Below are 19,497 nucleotides of genomic sequence, written 5' to 3'. Positions count from 1 at the left end.
TTTGGGCTTTCGTTCATGGTAAAAGCACAGAAAGATGGGCAGCATTGAGTTGGGAGAGCTTACCTTGGAAGCGCGCGCAAACAGAGAATGGATCAGTCAAACGCCGTTCCCTTCAACAACCTGGAACAAGCGCCAATTCCGAGCGTTTTGGCTTGGCTGATGCTAGCGCTTAGAATACAGATTCAAAGCACTTTTCGTATGCTATTCCTTCAATTGAGTTCAGTGGTCTGCGTTTGTGCCCTGTCTCATGCGGGTTACTCCGGATTAGGCAGAAAAAAATGACCAGTGTTATGCAGATTGATGGAATCGACCTGTTTGCGCTTTGCGATTCCCGGCCGGACAACGAGTCAATGACATGCAAAGGACAATAGAGCCTCCCACAAGAATATTAGACGCAAGCTTCTGTTATACAAAACCACTGAGGATCAGCAATAAGTCAAACTCGAGGATTTTATTAAAGCAGGGCGATGAACTGTTTCGTCGAATGTTCACCCTCCTCCGCAAGGCGTAATGGATCGAGATTCGATGCCACGGAAGAGTAAGAGTCGTCGCAGTAAACTGAGCTAACAAAGCAAGGCACGAACAGAGCAGCGGTCGAGAGCAGCGAGGTGAAGGGTAATGAGCTCGTGGTCGCAGAACTGAAGGGCGTTCCGATGCATCGCGCGCGTCTTTGGACGTGGTCAGTCCGTTGACCTATACTTTTGCCAGTCAATTGCTGACAATCAATCGAACTCGAAGATATCAAGTGCTCGGGTTGATTTCTCGTAACCCGATACCAAGGATCAGTGCGTAAGTTTCGTCCTTAGGGTCGAGGAGTATATCCGGCTTCTGAATCAATACAAGCACTTGGGATTGAAGTACTATAGAGAGAATGAAGCAAGGGAAAGAGGCTTCGCGTCTGCAATGCACCTGGACGCCTGGACAGCAGCGAGCGACAGCAGCCCACTGTGACGAAGTAGTGCTAATTAAAGTGGCATGAATAGTAGCAATCTCCTCGCCGGAAAAGAAATTCACGTCGCGGTCCGAACATGGATCCAGTCCGTCACCAAATTGCTTTTATTCTCCGACGACGACTGGAGCTTAGAGAGGAAAGAAATGGTAGAATCAGTATCCCGTCATGATCACCACTTGACTTCGCGACCAGTGAAGCGGATGAGCAACATGGTGCAAAAGGTGGCAACTATGATTTTTACAGTGGCTGTTGGCAATAATGGCAGCGACTGCAAAGCCCAAAGTTGCAAAATCTTAGGCTTGCTAGTTGCTAGCCATGCGGCAAGAGGGGCGGCGTGTCCATTAGCTCGATACGTGTCAGAGCCCGACTGCTGATTTTCCTTGACTTGCAGCTTCTAATTCCAGCGGGATGATATGATAGGGACACTGCGACAAACCCGGTGGATCTCGCTGCCACCAAGCCTCCCGTCTCTTTGGGTTTTGAGAATGACCAAAGCATCCTCTCTGGTTGAAATTCAACGATGAAGATGGCCGAGGGTTGATGAACTTGAAGTTTCCGCCTAATTCTGTCTCGCTTGGAAAGCCGGCTTCTGGTACTAAAAATGCGGCCTAAGACTCTACGGTGTGGTGCTGGAGTCTCAGCCCCCGCGCTTCTTGGTAGCACGGGTATGATGGCATTGTCATGGGTAGACCGACTTCCAACGACGTGACAGCTGGCAAGGCGCTTGCCAGCGTGGCATCGAAGCATTAGACTCAGATACTATCAATGAAAATATGCGGCTGATGCATAATATCCCGTCGTCTTTCGTAGATACGACAGGATGATAATCATGCCAATAGATGATCCGAACATCGAGGAAAGTGATGCTTTCATCATTATTGATGGCTTGGAAGGTCTGACATCTCACGACACCAGTCTTATTGTCCATCAGTATCCGGCAGATATATACCGCTTTACTGACCGCTGCATTGTCTATGTTGCGCCTGACAGGTGCCATCTACTTGAGTACTCCGTACAGCCATCAAATTTACGTACTCTCATTAGAATTTATGACTTTCAGATCTTTGCTTTGTGTCTAATTTTGTTTAACTCACAGTATGAAGTGACATCGTCGCTATCGGTCACGACGAATACCCCTCTACGGAGTATCCCGCGCAGTTTCCATCTTCACCGCCAGTATGATGTCAGATCTGGATAGCGGAATATGGGAATTGGTGATAATAAATGCTTTATGATTCAGATTAAGAAGTGCCTTCAATCCAAGTCGCCCTCTACTAATATACCCTCAAGTCGTATACCCAGAGTGACGCCGACAAGCTCATTCGAACCCCAGTAACTCCAATAGTCAAAGAAGGATATGATCGTGGACTATTATACAACCCTCATGCGAATACGTAGCCATCAGCTACGTCCCATCAATATCAATCTCATCGCTCCTGTAGTATCCCACAAATGCCCGTTTCAGAAATGTTTTCCATACTCGATTTCTGATCTTCTTGCCCTTTGCGTCCTTCATATCTCCTGACTCGTCACCATCGTTCTCAATAGCAGCATGCAGGTCATCGGTAGCTCCCGTTTCCGATATCTGGTCCTTTGCGGTGGCTTTCTGTGCGACTCGACTGGCCAATTTGAAGTAACTGCGCACAGTGAGATCTTCCAACTTGTAAATGTCATCCTTCGTAGTGTCGTATTCGACTTCAAAAGTAAAGAGATCTTTGCCTCTCGTCTCGTTGACCACACTGTCAGGCGAGAGACCATATCGTTCAGAATATTCATTATTGATCTTCGTAAGATTCGCAAAGTATTGAGTATAACCAAGCCATGTCAATGGCTGATTCGAATATGCAGGCCCTGGCGGGGCGGTGGGGGAAGGAGGTTCTGGAACTTTGAAGGACGGCTTCTTCTTCTTCTTCTCCTTTTTCTTGTCCTTCTTCTTCTTTCCTTTCTTCAACTCATCCATATCTGGGTCTTCGATTGACTCAGAATATGACCGACGTTCCTTGGCTTCGTCCGTCAACGAAGGTAGGGTATCAGCAGCAACAGGAGTTTCGCCCCAAGCCTTTACATTTTCGAGTCCGGTTATGTTATACTCGACAATGCGCAAAGTAGGGAAATAATTTGGAACTAGACTGGGTGACACCAGCGATACGCTGTATCGCTCAGCCCAAGGTCCGCCGATCTTTTTCAGAAACTGTCGCCTTTTTTTCTTGGATTTCCTGAACCGGATATCATCGTCGTCTCCGAATGACGCTCCCTCTCCGAACCAGTCGTCAACCGTACCGTTGTCCATCGGAAAATCTGGCGGGGGTGACGGCAACTTGGACCAGTCATGCCTGAGATCGCTAAGGTACCCTGACCGAGACCGAATGGAAATGTCGCCGGTAGCATCTTTCGAAGCTTCCGAAGGTGACTCATTCGGGTCGGCATCGACAATGTTGACTTTGTGGTGGTCTTGGAGGATGAAATGGTCGATGTTCATATGACCGTAGACACTGCCGACAATCACGTCCCGATATTGATGCACCCACAGAGCATATTTCTGCCAGCACGACTCGTCCCAATTCCGTTTGCTGTCTGTTCGGGCTGGAGGTACATGTCCGATAAGGATGGCTTTCATTCCGCGTTCGCGTAGCAATTTAAGCTGCACCCGTAGCCATTCCATATGCTCGTATCCCGGTTGAGATTTGGCTGCACACCCGTCGACGGCAGAATTGGAGTCGAAAAAGTACATCGTATTCAGGCTGATGGCCGTCAGTTTGTTTGGGATGACCTCGCTCGTGAACCAGCCGCCCTCCACGAATGTATGGAGCTCATGCTCTGGTATAAACTTGCTCCAGATCTTTTCGAACCTTTTCGTCCATCGATTTGGGCCGCCTCTGAATATATTGTGTGGCATGATGTCGTTGTTCCCAATTGTAGGAACGATGGGGATAGAGAGGCCGTTAGGGAGTCGCTTGTCTCCGAATGCATCGACGAACTTGTCCGCCAGCATCTCATTCAACCGAACAACCTCATCCTCTGTTCGAGGAATCTTCGCATCGTTGTCATGACGGGCAGAGTCTCCAGTCCACAGGACAAAGTCGATATTGCCCTTCAGATTCTTCTCTATCCAGCTGAAAGTTTCGTTGACCAGCGAGAACGGCGAGTCGCAGTCCGACCCTTCAGCTCCAAAGTATCCTGCCGAACCGTTTCCTCGATGGCACGGGGCGCCGTCGTCGCTAGAACTTCCGGTTTTGTAATGAGGGTCAGGGTGCAGGTCTGAACAAAGAGACACAAAATCAGTATTTTCATTCGGAGTTTTCGAACTTCCACCTCGGACACCCCGTAGTCTTAAGCCAATTGAATGTATCTCACCTGTTATATGGAGAAAACGCCCATGAAGCACTCGCGACTTTTCCAGCTGAATTCCTCCATCGGGTTGACTGTTCGATTCTGGCACTGCAGGCCCGAGAGGTTGTTGCTCCGAAACGGGCAAGGCCGTCACACTGGCAACCAGGATACCCTGCAGAAAAAGATAGGGGACCATTGGATTGGTACTTTTTTTTCCGCCCTGTGCTGGGGAAGACGTCCCGACGACGCGGGGATCGATTTTTAATCACCTGTCAGAAAGAACTCGAAACATTGATCATGCAGGCTCTCAAGATTAGTGGAAAGAGTAGGAAATCAATGTAGCCCACGTACCCGTCCACCAACGTCACTGATGATGAACAATTGCAGCCGATCAGTCCCAGTGGCACCAACAGCTAATCATCCAATCGGGAAAGGTTTCCATTCCACTGTTTTCGTTGGTTTCACTTCTTCCTCAGCCTTTCGTCGTAAAGCAGTCTGCTTATATTGAGACATTGACAATGTGAGTCTTTTGAAGGCGAGGATAACCTCCTCAATAATAAGACAAGGGTGATTTTCTTTTTGGTAGATCTACGCCCCCGCCATGACACGCGACCTCTGAGACGCATTATCTCGTGATTGTAAGGACACTTTAGTCTCTGCCTATTGGCGTCCCCACGTGGGCTACTGCCAGGGACTGTTTGGTCAGCGAAAGGGTTGAAAAGGACCTTGCGAGTTGCAGTGGCATTCTTGATGAGTAAGGTATCCATCTGACTACAGTCCGCGCAAACTAGAGGTCGCACGTCGATATCCTTAGAAAGCGGATGATCACTCTATTCGTCTCACGGTTCTGGATACTATTTTCACTGCGTCTTCTCCGAGGGTTGCGGTAAATCCGCTTAAGCATATTTATAGAGTAATCGTCACAGTATGGGTTATGCATGTAGAGCCATACGAGGTACCAGAAACATTGCAATTGCTACAGTACTTTAGAGTCGACCTCGCCTCTGATGTGCCAGTTCTCGTCTGCAATCAAAGCCAACAATTTGAGCCATCCTGCCAAACTGGCTAAGCTACGTCGTGGGCCGGTTAAGCTACACAAGCTATGGAGTTACGTAGGGATGGCCGAGAATCGGATCTGCAATTATTTCCTTATCGGGAGTGCGGGGCACCTTGTGGTTGTAGTTGATTAGAAATGGTAGACTGAGCATCCCCTCAGTTATCCTACGTTCTGTTTGTGCATGTCAACTTGAGAAGAGCACTGTCTTTCCTTGACCTCTATCTTGTTTGCAACATCCTATCTATTTCGGCCACACTGTATCGCCATGGCTGAGTTTCCTTCTCTCCAGCCTGCCTTCACAGTTCAGGCGAGTAACAAGCGATAATTAGCATGGCGCTGTTCTCGACGGCTAACCACTATGCTCGGTATAGGTCACAATTGACCCTGGGTTTGCCGTTGGTAAGCTTCCAATCGAAAGGAAATACTGTCAGTACTTTTCTAACCTCGTTCAAGGCAGTGCCTCTCGTTCCAACAGCCTGCAGGTCGTGGTAAGCTCGCCACCAAGCTGAATCATTGACAGCATTCGTCGCTAACAGACATTACATTGATCAAAGCCTATGACCGGTGGCACTGTAAAGAGTGATCCCGGTTACTCCCTTGCCCTCGATGCCGAGTTCGTCGGTACCGGCAACGATTACATCCATGCGGACCCAGACAACAAGCACTTGCGCTTGAATGCTCACGGAGTCATCAAGTTAGTCGTCATCGGGGATTCTGGGACTGAGAGCACGAGAGCGGAGAATGATGCTAACTGGACATGCGCAGGACCAAGGATGATGCTGTGCGTCACGATATCATTAGCGAAGACTGAGGGTTACAAGCTGACGGTTCAACTAACAGTTACTCTACATGAACTACACCGGCGTCGTTACGATGGGGCCCGCGGAAGCGGCTGTTTTCTCTGGCACCGCAGAGGACGGCGCGACGCCGTTTGGAAACTCCTTTACTCACTTTACCTTCGAGGTGAGACCTCATCGCGGGTATATTTACCTCTCTGCATGCTCACAGAACTGCAGACCGGTGATGAGCGCTACAAGGAGTTCGAGAACAGAGTGTTCGTCGGGCAGGGCCGATTCAGAGTCGAGAAGGGTAAGCCCATTGTTGTCGAATACAAGGTCAGCCAGGTTGTCAAGGGTTAGAGCGACTTTGGTCAAAGGGTTATATATTCGAATATACCTAGCTCGAAGATCGACCTCTCGGGCAAGATTTCCGTTTAAACGCCGCATCACTCAACGCAGTAAAGGTTCGGCCTCAGCCTGATGATGTTGGTAATCATCCTCTTCTACATCTCCAAACCCAGACCTCCTACGACGAGTCCACCAACGCCGTAGCTTCTGTCGGACACACCCCGTAAACCGACCCCCTCCACACCCCCAAGCCCCCTTTCCACAATCCCAGAGCCGCCCAAGCAAAACCCCCAATCCAACAAGCGCCAACGTCCCAAGCACCGCCACGCAAGCCGTCAAAAAAGTAATCGTGCTAACATGGCACCCGAACGGCAAGGCCCGCAGCTCCCATCTCTCTTCTGAACCAAGAGGACAGATAGTCGACGAGCCGAAGGGTGCTAATATAGGCACACGCGATCGGTTCGGGACGCACGTTGACGTCTATGCCGGTTAGCATTTGTCGCGTTTCGCGTCTGCTTGCGCCAATCGGATGCGGCGAGCTGATACGTACCACTGGGCACCAGCTACAAGGGGCATCGCCTTTCAGACACGCCCCGCACGCTTGTCGCCCCCAGCATATATCGAAAAGGGGATCGTCGCTGAAACGCCGTACGGTTTCGTTTTCGCTTTCATTACCGGTTGCGTTTGGTTCTATGCTTGGATGGAGGGCTAGAATGGAGGCCATTGGAGATTTAGGGTACCCTGGATGAGGGACGATGTTGTACGTAAGACTCTAGCTCTCCCTAGATTCAGAATGTGATCAGTTGCTGTATTGGGCTTGGGAGCTCAATGTTCTGGATGTTTGGGTCCCTGCTGGTGGATGCAGGGCTGATAACCCTGCATGCCGTGGTCGGCTAATCAGGTAGGTACTTTTGACCTCTAGTTTATACGAACAGAGATGCCGGAGATAATATTGGTGTAGATATTATTCAGGCAAACAGGATATTTTCATCACGCTCATTCAAAAGAACTAGTCTTATTGCAGGGATGCTAAAAGGTCAAACTCTCAGACCGTAAATGCAATCGAAGACACCAATCATCACCCACGATATAAATCCAATACTTCGTCTGTGGATATAATCAGACAACACGCTTAACCTAGAACATTTGATGTCAGCCCAACTGTCGATAAGCCCGTTTTGGTATCGTCACACCCACCTCGAAGAATCTCTTCAGCCACCAGACCTGGAAGATACCCTCACCAATGAGCACGGCAAGCTGGAAAATGCTCCACCACTTCACTCGGGCGTTTGTGCTCTCCGCGGTGTTTCGATGCACCCGCTCTCTAACGACAATGTACGACTGTTCATCCTTCACCTGAGCCAGAGCCTCCGAGAGTTTACGCACTGCACAAAGAAGCCGTTAGCTGCCACCGCACAGCCCATGTCCAACGTCCATACGCAATGCTCATACCTTCCGCCTCCAGGGGATCTTGGGCCAATTCATGTTCCGGCACGTAGACGATTCCGTGAACGTTGAAGGCCACTTCCTTCGAGTTCGAAGTCCAACCCTCGTTGCTGAAGCAGTACACGAACTTTCCGTCGGTGTGCGCGGTGAACGAGTAGTCCTCCGATGAGATGGCTTGTCTGAAGTACTGGCGGTTCTTTAGGGGGTCCTCAACCTGTAAACCAGCAGAAAAATCGGATTAGTAACTTATAAATCCCGTCCATCAACCGATTGCCTCGTGACCGATCCGACAATCAAAATAAGTGATCCAGCAAAAGCTTGAGTTTCAGGGGACCTACCCAGAAATCAATCTCAAGGTTCCCGCTGCCACCAAATTCCCTGTCACCGACCTGGAAGGTAACGGTCATCTTATCTTCCTTGTGCAATGTCTCGTGGAAGCATTCTCTCGAGTGCGCCTTGAGCTGGATGTTGTGTCCAGCCACGGCTGTGATCCACCCAAGGGCGGAGATCAGAAGGGTTGTTGTGGAGAATCGCATTTTGTGTATGACTTCGCTTGCATGCAGAAGACGAAGCTCTAATGTGGTCGTGGAGAGGAGGTTGGAAGGGAAGTGGTGATGCTCGGCCTGCTCGATGATCTCCGACGCGCAAGGTGTTCTCTCTCTGTGTCGGAGTTGGAAATTCGAGACGCTCGGACCACCTCTAAGCAAACCGCCTCAGTACTCGTAGATGGATGGCTCCGCGGACCGCACCTAGCTCATTCAATGGTCTATCTAATGGAAAGATTTTGATTCGCAGTCCAAGTCAACTGAAAGCTTGCCATTCAGATCAGCCTTTTCCTACCATCAAGAACGTGATGCACGCTGACTGTTCCCTTCCCTCCGGAAGATGACCATCCAGATTGTATATATCGAGCATTGTTTGGATCCAGGAGGACGTCTCCTTGAGCCATGAAGGAGCTATTAACTTTCTTGCTACAAATGAAGGACTTACCTCCTTGTACACAGCAGACAAGGACCAACGGCCAAGCTCCTTCTGAAGGCAGAATTTGCTCATGCCTTCCTCCCGGCTTTGACCAGTGCTTGCCTTTTAGAAAATGCACATAGTATGCCAATTCTCGAGACCAACAAAACGTCCATACACTCATGTGTTCCTGTAAATATCAGGTGTTGATGCTGCTAGGTATTATATTTGCTACAGCTTCTTTTAATTCTGAGCAAAATTGAGAACTAATGAGATGCCGGTCTATGTCGTCGACGGCATTCGTTATCGGGTTCCTCTGACCTCCATCTTCAGACCTAGGACGCTGTGCAAAGACCTGCTGGCTACTGATGCGCATAGGGTAGCAGCAATACCCATCAAACGATGCTAAATTACAAAGAGTCTGATGTTTTGCAGCGAGCTAGGGTTGCTGCAAAGCACAACACGAGCCTTTGGCACACTGAAACCGAGACTGAAGCTTTATGGACGGATATTATGAGGAGCGCGTCGGGTAAACACAGTTCGAGGATCTAAACGGTGAGAAAATGATGGGCTGATCGCACAAAGGCAACAACGATGCGTCAAAATGGAATAGAGACGATGGTAGGGTACTTCATCAGCTTGAAACTCGTGGGGTTCCGAGGAAACATTTTCCCAACGCATTGAGCGACTGCTTCATTGAAGAACTGAAAGACCAGTTGAATCGGATTCGCGGAGACAGTCTTCAGAGTATTAGAGAAGCGGACCGCAGAACTTTCTGGTATGCGAGCAATCTGCCGCATGATAGTGAATTAACTAGCCCAGACCATCTGGTCACAGATGGCGAAGTAGGACTCCCAAAGATCTCACTCAACTGTTTCCATGATTGGCAAGACAGCTGACAGACTGTGCTGCAGTTCGAAGAGATTGAATACGAAGGAGAGTACGATGACCTCCGTCACCAGGACATCGACCAGGTCTGCACCCTGGAGGATGTGACGCTACTTCGTGAAATTGCTGCTCAATGGAAAAGGGACCAGTGGCAGGCCATCAGTACAAGATTCAATGGCATGACCGGTCGTAAAATCACCCCTGAACAGGCAAAGTCAGTTCTCGAGAACTACCAAGGGTAAGCTTGCGGGTGGAGGGTGGTGGTAGAGAGGCGAAGTGTCTAAGTTTGTGCAGTTCCAACGTCCATCGGATGGAAAGTTCTCGCTCCGATGGCAACCAGGATCGGATAAGACCCAAGGCCAGACCGGTACACTCGGTGGGATGGCAACTTCAAAAGTGAGGACAAGTCATTGTCGGGGACTTGGCTGGTTGTTTGTTTCTGGTTCTTCCATCAATCGGACATCCAGGGTTCCTTCAATAATGTATGCGCGTTGTTCAAAGTGTGTGACATCATTGACTCTCCCTCTGCCGGTATATTATTAGCTGGCTTGGATCACGTAAGGTGTCACGTAAGGTGTCACGTGGAGCCGGTTTCTTTTCGAGGGCCTTATCCAAGCCGCGGCAGAAACAGTAGGTGGCAGTGATTATGTTGTGGATAATTTTCGGAAAAGAAGTTTAGAACTGAGTTGCAGAAATGCTTGTACGCCGTTTGTCATATTTGTAGGTCTGGTCCAAACTATGACTTCGTAGAGGATTTTCCTTGAGTAAGACTGTGTGAGAGACAGGGTCCAGGCCACTCTCACCCACTAAACCACTTGGGGAACCAGAGACCCCTGTGGAGGTTTCACCCAATGAGCCCGGAAGGCAGAAGCAGTCAAGGGTGATAAGGGATCGCCGAAGCGTTTTGCCCCAATATCGTTAAACCAGGTACCGCGCGTGGGTCACTCAACCAAACTAAGATCTCGGATTGGGCGACCAGACTGTGGCACAGTTGGATTGTTCCATACCTTAGGGGACGCTGGCCCTGAGACGGGAACCTAGGTGCGTTGCCTGGGGGTGCTGATCGATGCCTTACCTTACTGGGTGATGGCGAATTCTCCTCCGCGCCCCCGAGCCAAAGAGAGCCAAAACCAAACATTCGTTCGTTCATTCTCTTCCAGTTCCTTCAGGAGGCGACCTTTATCCGTTGAATTACCATTCTCTCGATCGTTCCAAGTTCCAACTACTCCACATTCTCTTCTCATCGACTGACGTACAGGATCGGTTGCCAGTCTTTGATTCCATTATTTATTGCATTAACTGTCCCTCCTTCCGATCTCTCCTTACTCCTGTCGCTATTTTTTATCTGGTATTGATTTCGTCTATTCCCGTGCTTAAATTGAAGCAGTTTTGTGTTTATAACATCAATTAGACTCATCACTTTCGTTCCCTCTTCACCTTTGAACAGCACATACATCCAAAATGCGTGTCAGCACCTTGCTCCCTCTCGCTCTTGCGGCCGGTACCGCTGTCGCCTCTAAGAATGGAACTTTGGGTTTCGCCCTCGGCAACAAAAACGCAGACGGCAAATGCAAAGTCCAGTCGGACTATGAGACCGATTTCGATACGTTGAAAGAAGTGACCACTCTTGTGCGCATCTACTCCGCGAGTGACTGCGACACCGCGAAGAATATCATCCCTGCAGCTAAGGCGAAGAACTTCAAAGTCGTCCTGGGTGTCTGGTATGAACCACGCCACATTACATCCTCTTTACGTCAAGCGGCTAGGTTGCTAACATTTCCCCGTCTGGTAGGCCCGATTACGATCAGTCTTTCACCGAGGACTTCGACGCCTTGAAAGCATCTGTCCCTGGAAACGAGGATGTTATTGACGCCATCACCGTCGGCTCTGAAGTCCTCTACAGAAAGAGTCTCACCCCTCAGGCTCTGCTCGCCAGAATCCAGCAGGTCCAGAAGGAGTTCCCCAAGGTTACCGTCGGAATGGTGGACAGCTGGAACAAATTCGCTGATGGTACGGCCGATCCCATCATTCAGGGTGGTGTCACTTACTTGTAAGCTTCATTTTGCGTCCCAAGTTCCCGCATGCCGTTTTTCTCTGTCTCAAGAACTTGGCTGATTTTTACATAGCTTGGCCAACGGCTTCGCCTACTGGCAGGGCCAGGAGCTGAGCAATGCCACCAACACATACTTTGATGACATGGCTCAGGCTCTGGGCCACATTGAGCAAGTTGCCGGCTCTAATGCAGACAAGATTCGCTTCGGCAACGGTGAGACCGGATGGCCCACAAGTAAGTGTTGCATTTCTTGCATTTCTTGAATTATATGGGTTCATGTGGATATTGAATCTGACGCCTTAACAGCTGGTGGATCCAACTACGGACCGGCCGTCGCCAGCACTGAGAATGCTGCTGATTACTACAAGTCGGCCGTTTGTGGCATTCTCGCATGGGGTGTTGATGTCTTCTACTTTGAGGCCTTTGACGAGTCCTGGAAGCCCGACACCAAGGGCGACAGCGGTGAGATGCAGGACGAAAAGCACTGGGGTGCTTTTACCTCGGACCGTAAGGCCAAGTTCGATTTGACCTGCCCCAAGCACTAGGATCATATTTTCTAGGGCGATAAGGATGGTGAGGGATCCCAGGTGGATTTTATTCTTTGTATGATATACCAGCCGGATATAACATCTTCTAGAGATCTGAACAGTTATTGTCTTTTGAGTTAAGAAGTGAAGTTACTGCGTTCTCGAAGTATAATTCAGTTGGTAGGCTTAGAGCCAATTTCAGTCCCACTGTACGGAGTAAGTCTGGGTGATGATGGAAAGGACACAGTTATGCATGGCTTTTGTGCTAGAAACTGTGGCCTTTCCATGCTATGAATTGCTGCTTTATGAGAACTAGTTAACCTTACTTAGTTTATCCTAGCATAGTTTATATATTTCTTATGAGATGAGCCTGGTGCATACACCATAATTATAAGATAGAGAAGCAGAGTATTAAGGATAAGGGAAAAAAAATATAAGAGGCTTTCCTCTTCCTTCTTAAGATATTATTCCTTAATATATTTAGAGACTCTAATATTATATTAATATATCTTAATCAGACTACCTGTAGTTTTATTTAGTTCTAATAGCTTAAAGTAAAATAAAGAAGGCTAATATTAACTAGAATAGCTTTATTTAGTAATCTAAGCTACAGGTTAGGGATAATATCATGATACCTTTGCACATTACTGGCAATATATACATTGATGGATCGTGTGGCCATACTCAGTATGGTGGAGATCTAATCATATGATCTCACTCAGTAGATAGCTCCTTCCACTGTATAATAGTAAACATAGATTTATATATATAATAAAAAAAAATAAAATATCTTCATATTCTAAACCTCTCTCTACTTATTCTATAGGTTATGAGCCTAGAGCCTCTTAGAGAGCTCTGGGGAATTATTCCTAAGTTCTTTCCTTAAGCTATTTTACTACTTTTTACTTTTAAAAGCCTCTTTTAGTAGATATTCTACCTAAAATATTCATCTAGGCTAGATATTCTGCCTAAGACAGAAACTATCCTTTTATTACCTTTATTAATAGGGCCCTGTAAAAGATTCTTATATTTAAGAATCCTTATAGGTATAGAAGCCTGGTAGTTACCCTTAGATATATCTAAAATCTTATTCCCTTAAGGGATATATCTAAAACCTTATTCTTTTATTAAAACCTTTCTTTAAGATACCTTAAGTAGATCTCTATAAGTTACTATTACTTATAGATATAGATTCCTATTAAATATAGTTTAAAGCTATAAAAATATACCTGTATAGCTAGGGTATTTAGTAGACTATAAATAGAACTTATAAAAAGCTAGAGCTGCTAGAAGCAGGCTATTAAACTAGATTATTAGATAAAATTAAGCTTATTAAGTAGTAGGAGAGAATTAAAAAGATTATTTAAGATTAGAAGGAGATAGATAATAAGGCTTATAAAGCTATATATTCTATCTTATCTTATACTATTAGATATAAAGTAATTAATTTAGAATTATCTAAAGTTATTTAGGACTATCTTAATAATAAATATAATATAATAGTAGATGTATAGTTCTTTAAGGGGCTATAAATAGCTATTAATATAATATATAATAGCTATAATAGAGTCTAAGATTATATATTAAAACTATCCTAAGTACTTAATAAATTTAATTATAGCCTTAAGGAAGGTAAGTAGCTTCCTAAATCTATTAAGATTTAATTCTTACTCTATAATCTTAGTAAGATATAGGAGATATTCCTTATATCTTACCTTAATAGTTACTATAATAAGAGAACCACTATATTTAATAGTATTATATAGATTCTTATTTAGGAGGAGATATATATAAAGTTTAATATATTATCTATAAATATTATAAAAGTATAGAAAGGGAAGAAGCTGGCTTAGAAGGGTAGTAATTCTAAGGATAAATTAAACTAATTAAATTAATTAAATTAGTCTAATTCTAATTTAAATAACTAGAAAGATTCCAATAGCAAGGTTCCCTGGGAAACTAGGAAGAACTAGAAGTATTATTATTATAGTAAAACAGGCTATAAGAAGCCTGACTACTAGGAATTAAATCTAGATAAGAAGCCTAATAGGAAGAATTCATCTAATTAATTAAATTAAACTAATCATTATAATTATGCTTATATAATAGATATAGATAATAAGATACCTAATAGTTAGTATTTAACTACCTTAATACTTAAAGAAATAATGCTTACCTTCTGCACTATTAATAATAATAATAACAGAGTCTTTACCCCTACTAATAATAATAATTTAATTAATAATAACAGTATCCTTACCTCCAAACTAAATAAATAAGATATTAAAGATATATAGATAATAATTATTACTATTAATCTAGCTCTGTGCCTGCATGCTAGTACTAATAACTAGATTATTAACTTAGGAGCTACTAAATACTTTATTATAATACCTATAAACTTTATAGATAGCTTAAGGAAGCTATATAAATAGGGAATTAAGATAGTAATAGGGTAAATTATATATTCTGATTTAATTAGGGATATTATCTTATATCTTACATATCTAGGTAGATATACTAGATATATTATTATTACTAATATTCTCTACATCCCTGAGGTGGTAGTCAACCTTTTAAGCACTATTAGATTAGGCTATAAGGGTCTAGGAGTTAATCTTCTACTAGATAATATTATTATTACTTACTTATTAGATAAAATAATTATTAGATATAGAGATATTATCTAGAATACCTATATTCTTTACCTTATRGGAAGYAAYRCYRTRATTAAGGCTRATARGCTAGTTAAAYTAACTAAGCTAGATATACTATTTAAGATATAGTTAATAGTATTCCCTTACTACCCTAAGAGAGGTAATAATTAACTATTCTCTTAGTAAGATTATATACTATAAGAAGATTATAAGTAAGCTAAGTAAGAATTAATAAAACCTTATTCTAATATTAAAACTTATATCTAGACTAGATAAGAGGTCCTAAGCAAGTAATATATACTTATTTTAGATCTACTATATAATAATTATACTAGTATTCACATATTAAAGAAAGATAAGGTTAATTTAATAACCTAGCACTGCTATTTTATATATTTATCTATTCCTAACATCATCTATATATCTAAAATAATTAATAGAATAGATATTAAGGGACTATTAATTCCTAAGCATGCCTATAAATCTTACATAGTGGCTAATATAATAGTCTATAAGGGGTATATTACTATATCTCCTATTAAGTAATATAGGGAGTATATCTTTATTAATATTAGTAGTAGCTATAATAATATACTAGATAATTATATTACTAGAGCTTGCTACTAGATAATTATTATAGATTAGTTTAATAGCTAGGTTACTATCTAATTACTTAAATTTAGACACTAAGTAATGCTACTTATTAAGCTCTTTATTAAAGAAGAGAAGTATACAGGTATTAAGGTATAAATTATTTATACTAATAATAGAGGAGAATTTATTAAGAAAGAGAATTAAGCATAGGCTAGAGCTAAATCTATTAAATAGGAACTTATAGCCCCTTATACTTATAATCAGAATCTAGTTACAGAATGTCTCATGTATACTATTCTAATAAAGATTTATACTATTATTAATAATAAGACTATTCCACATAAACTATAGGGTAAAATTATAAAGGGAGTTATTCTAATTAAGAATATCTTACCTATTTAAGATAAGAATATAACTCTATATAAAATATACTTTAGTAAATATCTAGAYATYAGCTCYCTGYAGATCTTAGGTTTAGTTAGATATCTTACTATTACTAATAAAATCAAATCTAAGCAGGGTATTATAAAGATTAATCTATATACTATTTACTAYTATTTAGTTAGCTAYACTAGCYTAGGTAAGTAATAYATTATYTAGATATTAGTAACTAATAAAGTTAAATATACCTATAATATTATTTTTAAAGAAGGAAGCAATCCAGATCTCTATAGTAATCTAGATAATAATTATAGTAAATTTATTAATCTACTAGCTATTCTACCTACTGACCACAATCTAAATAAGGTTATTAGTGATGATAATTTAGATTAAGATATTATTAAAGACTAGGATCTAATTATATCTAATCTACCTAGACTAGAGGATAGCATCCCTATACTATAAATATATGCAGAGGCAGGTCCTAGCATTACTAAGGATAATAACTTCCTATATAGAGGCCTTTTTAGTAAGCTAGTAGAAGACCTTCTAGAATATTCCTAGCTAGAAGTAATTTAGCTTATAGAATAGGGGGTGCATTATATTAATACTAAGGCTATAGAAAAGTATATATAGAATTATATTATTATTAGGTATATATATATTAGTAATAATTATACTAATATTATTAAGCCTTCTTCCTTCTATAAGGTAATTAACTCTCCTAAAGTAGATAATTAGTAGAATATTATAAAAGTAAAAGTAGATAATCTTATTAAGTAAGGTATCTAGGTGCTTAAAGCCCTACCTACTAGCTATAAGACTATTAAGGGGTATTAGGTCTATAAGATTAAGATTAGTACTAATAATAAGATTATCTAATTTAAGATAAGATAGGTTACTAAAGGCTATGCCTAAATACCTAGAGTAGACTTTAACTAGATATTTTCTTCTACTATAAAGCTAGCTACTATCCACCTATTCTTTATACTTATAGCTATCTTAGGCTACTATTATATTAAGGCAGACATTAAGCTTACTTTCCTATAGGGTAAATTCTTTAATAGTAAAGTTATCTATATAAAGTAGCTATTAGGTTTTAATAATAAGTCTAGCTATATATATAGACTATTACTTCCTTTATATAGATTAAAGTAGTCTATATATACCTAGTATCTTATCTTTTATAGTAGAGTTACTAAGATTAGATTATAGCTATCTAAGATTAATAAATATCTCTTCTTTAACACCTATAGCATGCTCCTTATCTTATATATTAATAATATAGAGATTACTAGACCTTCTAGGCAGATCACTAAGAGGGTATGTAAGGCTATTAGTAAACTATTTAATATTTTACTTATTAGCTTAGCTACCTATTATCTAGGCATAAAGATAGACCTAGATATTAAGAAAAAATAGATTAAGCTATCTTAATATACTTACCTTTAATATCTTATTAATATATTTAATCTATATTTAGTTAAAACTATAATAATACCTATGGAAGAAGGTGCTTAGCTAGTTAAATTAGATAAGCCTATTAGATATAATCTTAAACTTAAAGAGAGATATAGAGCAGAAGTTAGCTTAGTTATATATCTAATACTATAGACTAGGCTAGATACTACCTTTACTATCAGGAAGCTAGCTAGATATACTATAAATCCTAATAAATTATATTTTAAGCATCTTATTTATCTTATTTAATTCTTCTATTAAACCCTGGATATCAGAATCATCTATAAGCCTTATAATGTAAAAGATATTATATATAAGCTAGGTATTATTATTAGCTATATTAATATAGATTATATAGGATATATTAATATATACTATTTAACTACTAGATATATCTTTATATTTAGTAATAGGCCTATCTTATAAGCTTCTAAGCTATAATTAGTTATCTCTTTATCTATATATAAGACTAAATATATTACTATTATTTATATTATAAAGAAAGCTATCTAGCTTACCTATCTTCTTAAAGATATTAGCTTTAATAGTATATACCCTATGTAGATTAATACTAATAGCTAGTCTACTATAGACCTGGCCTATAATACTTAATTCTATGCTCATAGTAAGTATATTAACATTAATTATTATTAGATTAGAGATATAATAGTTAAGAAGCAGGTCTTCCTATAGTATCTTTTAATAGATAAGATAATTATAGATCTTATAATAAAGCTACTTAGTTATCTAAAGTTTAATTAATTCTTTAAGGTACTAAGCTTAGCCTAGCAGAGTACTATAAATAGCAGATCTTAATATTATAATTATAGATTAACTACCTAATTAGGAAGTGGCTATGACCTTATTAATTAAATCTAGGGGTGTATAGCTATACTTAGTATGGTGGAGATCTAATCATGTGATCTCACTTAGTAGATAGCTCCTTCCACTGTATAATAGTAAACATAGATTTACATACATAATGAAAAAAAACAAAATATCTTCATATTCTGAACCTCTCTCTGCTCATTCTACAGATCAGTGGTAAACACAGATCATTTTTACCACATCCCGCGTAAATATGACATTGAAGTGCATGAGGGTGCCAAATTAGTGGTGCTAATTATAGACTTTGATTAATCTTAATAAGCTATATTAATATATGAGCCTTCAAGTTGTACATATTTGAGTTTCATTCCTAAATATAGGCTACTATGTATTCTTCTTGTCTAAGCCACTAAAGGTGCTGTGTGTGGCTCGCTAATTAATTAGATGGTATCTAGACTAAAGGATTGCGTGATATCCTAATAGCTCTATATTTTATCTGCTATACACTGGCAATGCTTATTAAGTGCCTGATGGATTGCTAGCTTAGTTATCTCATAGATGCTACCCGCTCTAAACTGAGGGGAATAGTTATTTGATGATTAATACTCTAGGGAGTTAATAGTAAAGTCTAAGCTGCCAGTTTTATGGTAAGGATTCTCAGGGGTGGGTATAAAACTAATTAGATAGTTAAATGCTTAAGTATAATTATGATTATTTAGCTTATGATAAGTATAGCAATCATAAAACCTAGGTTGAACATTATTAGCTTTATAGAAGGTATTATCAGAAATTAAACCCTCAGCAGCAGGCTGGAATGGGCAGTTAAATGCGCAAGCATAATTCTGATTATCTAGCCTGTGGCTAGTAAAGCGCCCGCCTAGTAAACCAGACTCAGCTTCATAGAGGGTATTCTCACAGATTAGACTTCTTGCAGCAGGCTAGAACAGATAGTTAAATGCTTGAGCATAATTTTAGTTATTAAGCCTGTGATAAGCATAGTGACTATGAAAACTAGGTTAAATATTATTAGGTTCACAGAGAGCATTCTTAGAGATTAAATTTCCTCCTGCTAGCTGTAACAGATAGTTGAAAGCTTGAGCATAGTTCTGAGGGCTCAGCAGCCCAGTAGCTTGGTGATAGTCAGAGAATTCTGCAGGCAGACCTTGCCTTATAGAGAAACCTGATTCAGAAATAGGTTCTGTAGCTGGTGTGGAGTTCTGTCAAGGGCGCGTGACC

The 19,497-nt window shown here is 41.5% G+C and overlaps 5 protein-coding genes across 5 annotated transcripts; 3 read left to right on the top strand and 2 right to left on the bottom strand.

The window, feature by feature from the left end:
* Window positions 1–2,357: 2,357 nt before the first annotated feature.
* Aspvir_008504 (endopolyphosphatase) lies at window positions 2,358–4,478 on the bottom strand (the record flags this gene model as incomplete). Its single annotated transcript, XM_043271672.1, has 1 exon — window positions 2,358–4,478. The coding sequence occupies one exon, from the start codon at window positions 4,476–4,478 to the stop codon at window positions 2,358–2,360; it is 2,121 nt and encodes a 706-aa protein (XP_043127607.1).
* A 1,126-nt stretch (window positions 4,479–5,604) lies between these two features.
* On the top strand, window positions 5,605–6,478 carry Aspvir_008503 (DUF3237 domain-containing protein; the record flags this gene model as incomplete). Its single annotated transcript, XM_043271671.1, has 7 exons — window positions 5,605–5,646; window positions 5,711–5,738; window positions 5,793–5,827; window positions 5,894–6,033; window positions 6,105–6,120; window positions 6,180–6,302; window positions 6,356–6,478. The coding sequence occupies 7 exons, from the start codon at window positions 5,605–5,607 to the stop codon at window positions 6,476–6,478; spliced, it is 507 nt and encodes a 168-aa protein (XP_043127606.1).
* Window positions 6,479–7,618: 1,140 nt separating this feature from the next.
* Window positions 7,619–8,448, bottom strand: Aspvir_008502 (emp24/gp25L/p24 family protein; the record flags this gene model as incomplete). Its single annotated transcript, XM_043271670.1, has 3 exons — window positions 7,619–7,851; window positions 7,919–8,126; window positions 8,251–8,448. The coding sequence occupies 3 exons, from the start codon at window positions 8,446–8,448 to the stop codon at window positions 7,619–7,621; spliced, it is 639 nt and encodes a 212-aa protein (XP_043127605.1).
* An 826-nt stretch (window positions 8,449–9,274) lies between these two features.
* Aspvir_008501 (uncharacterized protein) lies at window positions 9,275–10,160 on the top strand (the record flags this gene model as incomplete). The annotated part of the gene is made up of 4 exons (XM_043271669.1): window positions 9,275–9,401; window positions 9,458–9,717; window positions 9,787–9,998; window positions 10,055–10,160. The coding sequence occupies 4 exons, from the start codon at window positions 9,275–9,277 to the stop codon at window positions 10,158–10,160; spliced, it is 705 nt and encodes a 234-aa protein (XP_043127604.1).
* A 1,061-nt stretch (window positions 10,161–11,221) lies between these two features.
* bgt1 (1,3-beta-glucanosyltransferase Bgt1) lies at window positions 11,222–12,358 on the top strand (the record flags this gene model as incomplete). Its single annotated transcript, XM_043271668.1, has 4 exons — window positions 11,222–11,481; window positions 11,553–11,810; window positions 11,887–12,047; window positions 12,120–12,358. The coding sequence occupies 4 exons, from the start codon at window positions 11,222–11,224 to the stop codon at window positions 12,356–12,358; spliced, it is 918 nt and encodes a 305-aa protein (XP_043127603.1).
* Between the last annotated feature and the right edge of the window lie 7,139 nt (window positions 12,359–19,497).

The sequence above is a fragment of the Aspergillus viridinutans genome, assembly GCF_018404265.1.
Source record: "Aspergillus viridinutans IFM 47045 DNA, scaffold_7, whole genome shotgun sequence".
NCBI lineage: Eukaryota > Fungi > Ascomycota > Eurotiomycetes > Eurotiales > Aspergillaceae > Aspergillus > Aspergillus viridinutans.
This window is presented reverse-complemented; position numbering and strand designations above follow the sequence as displayed.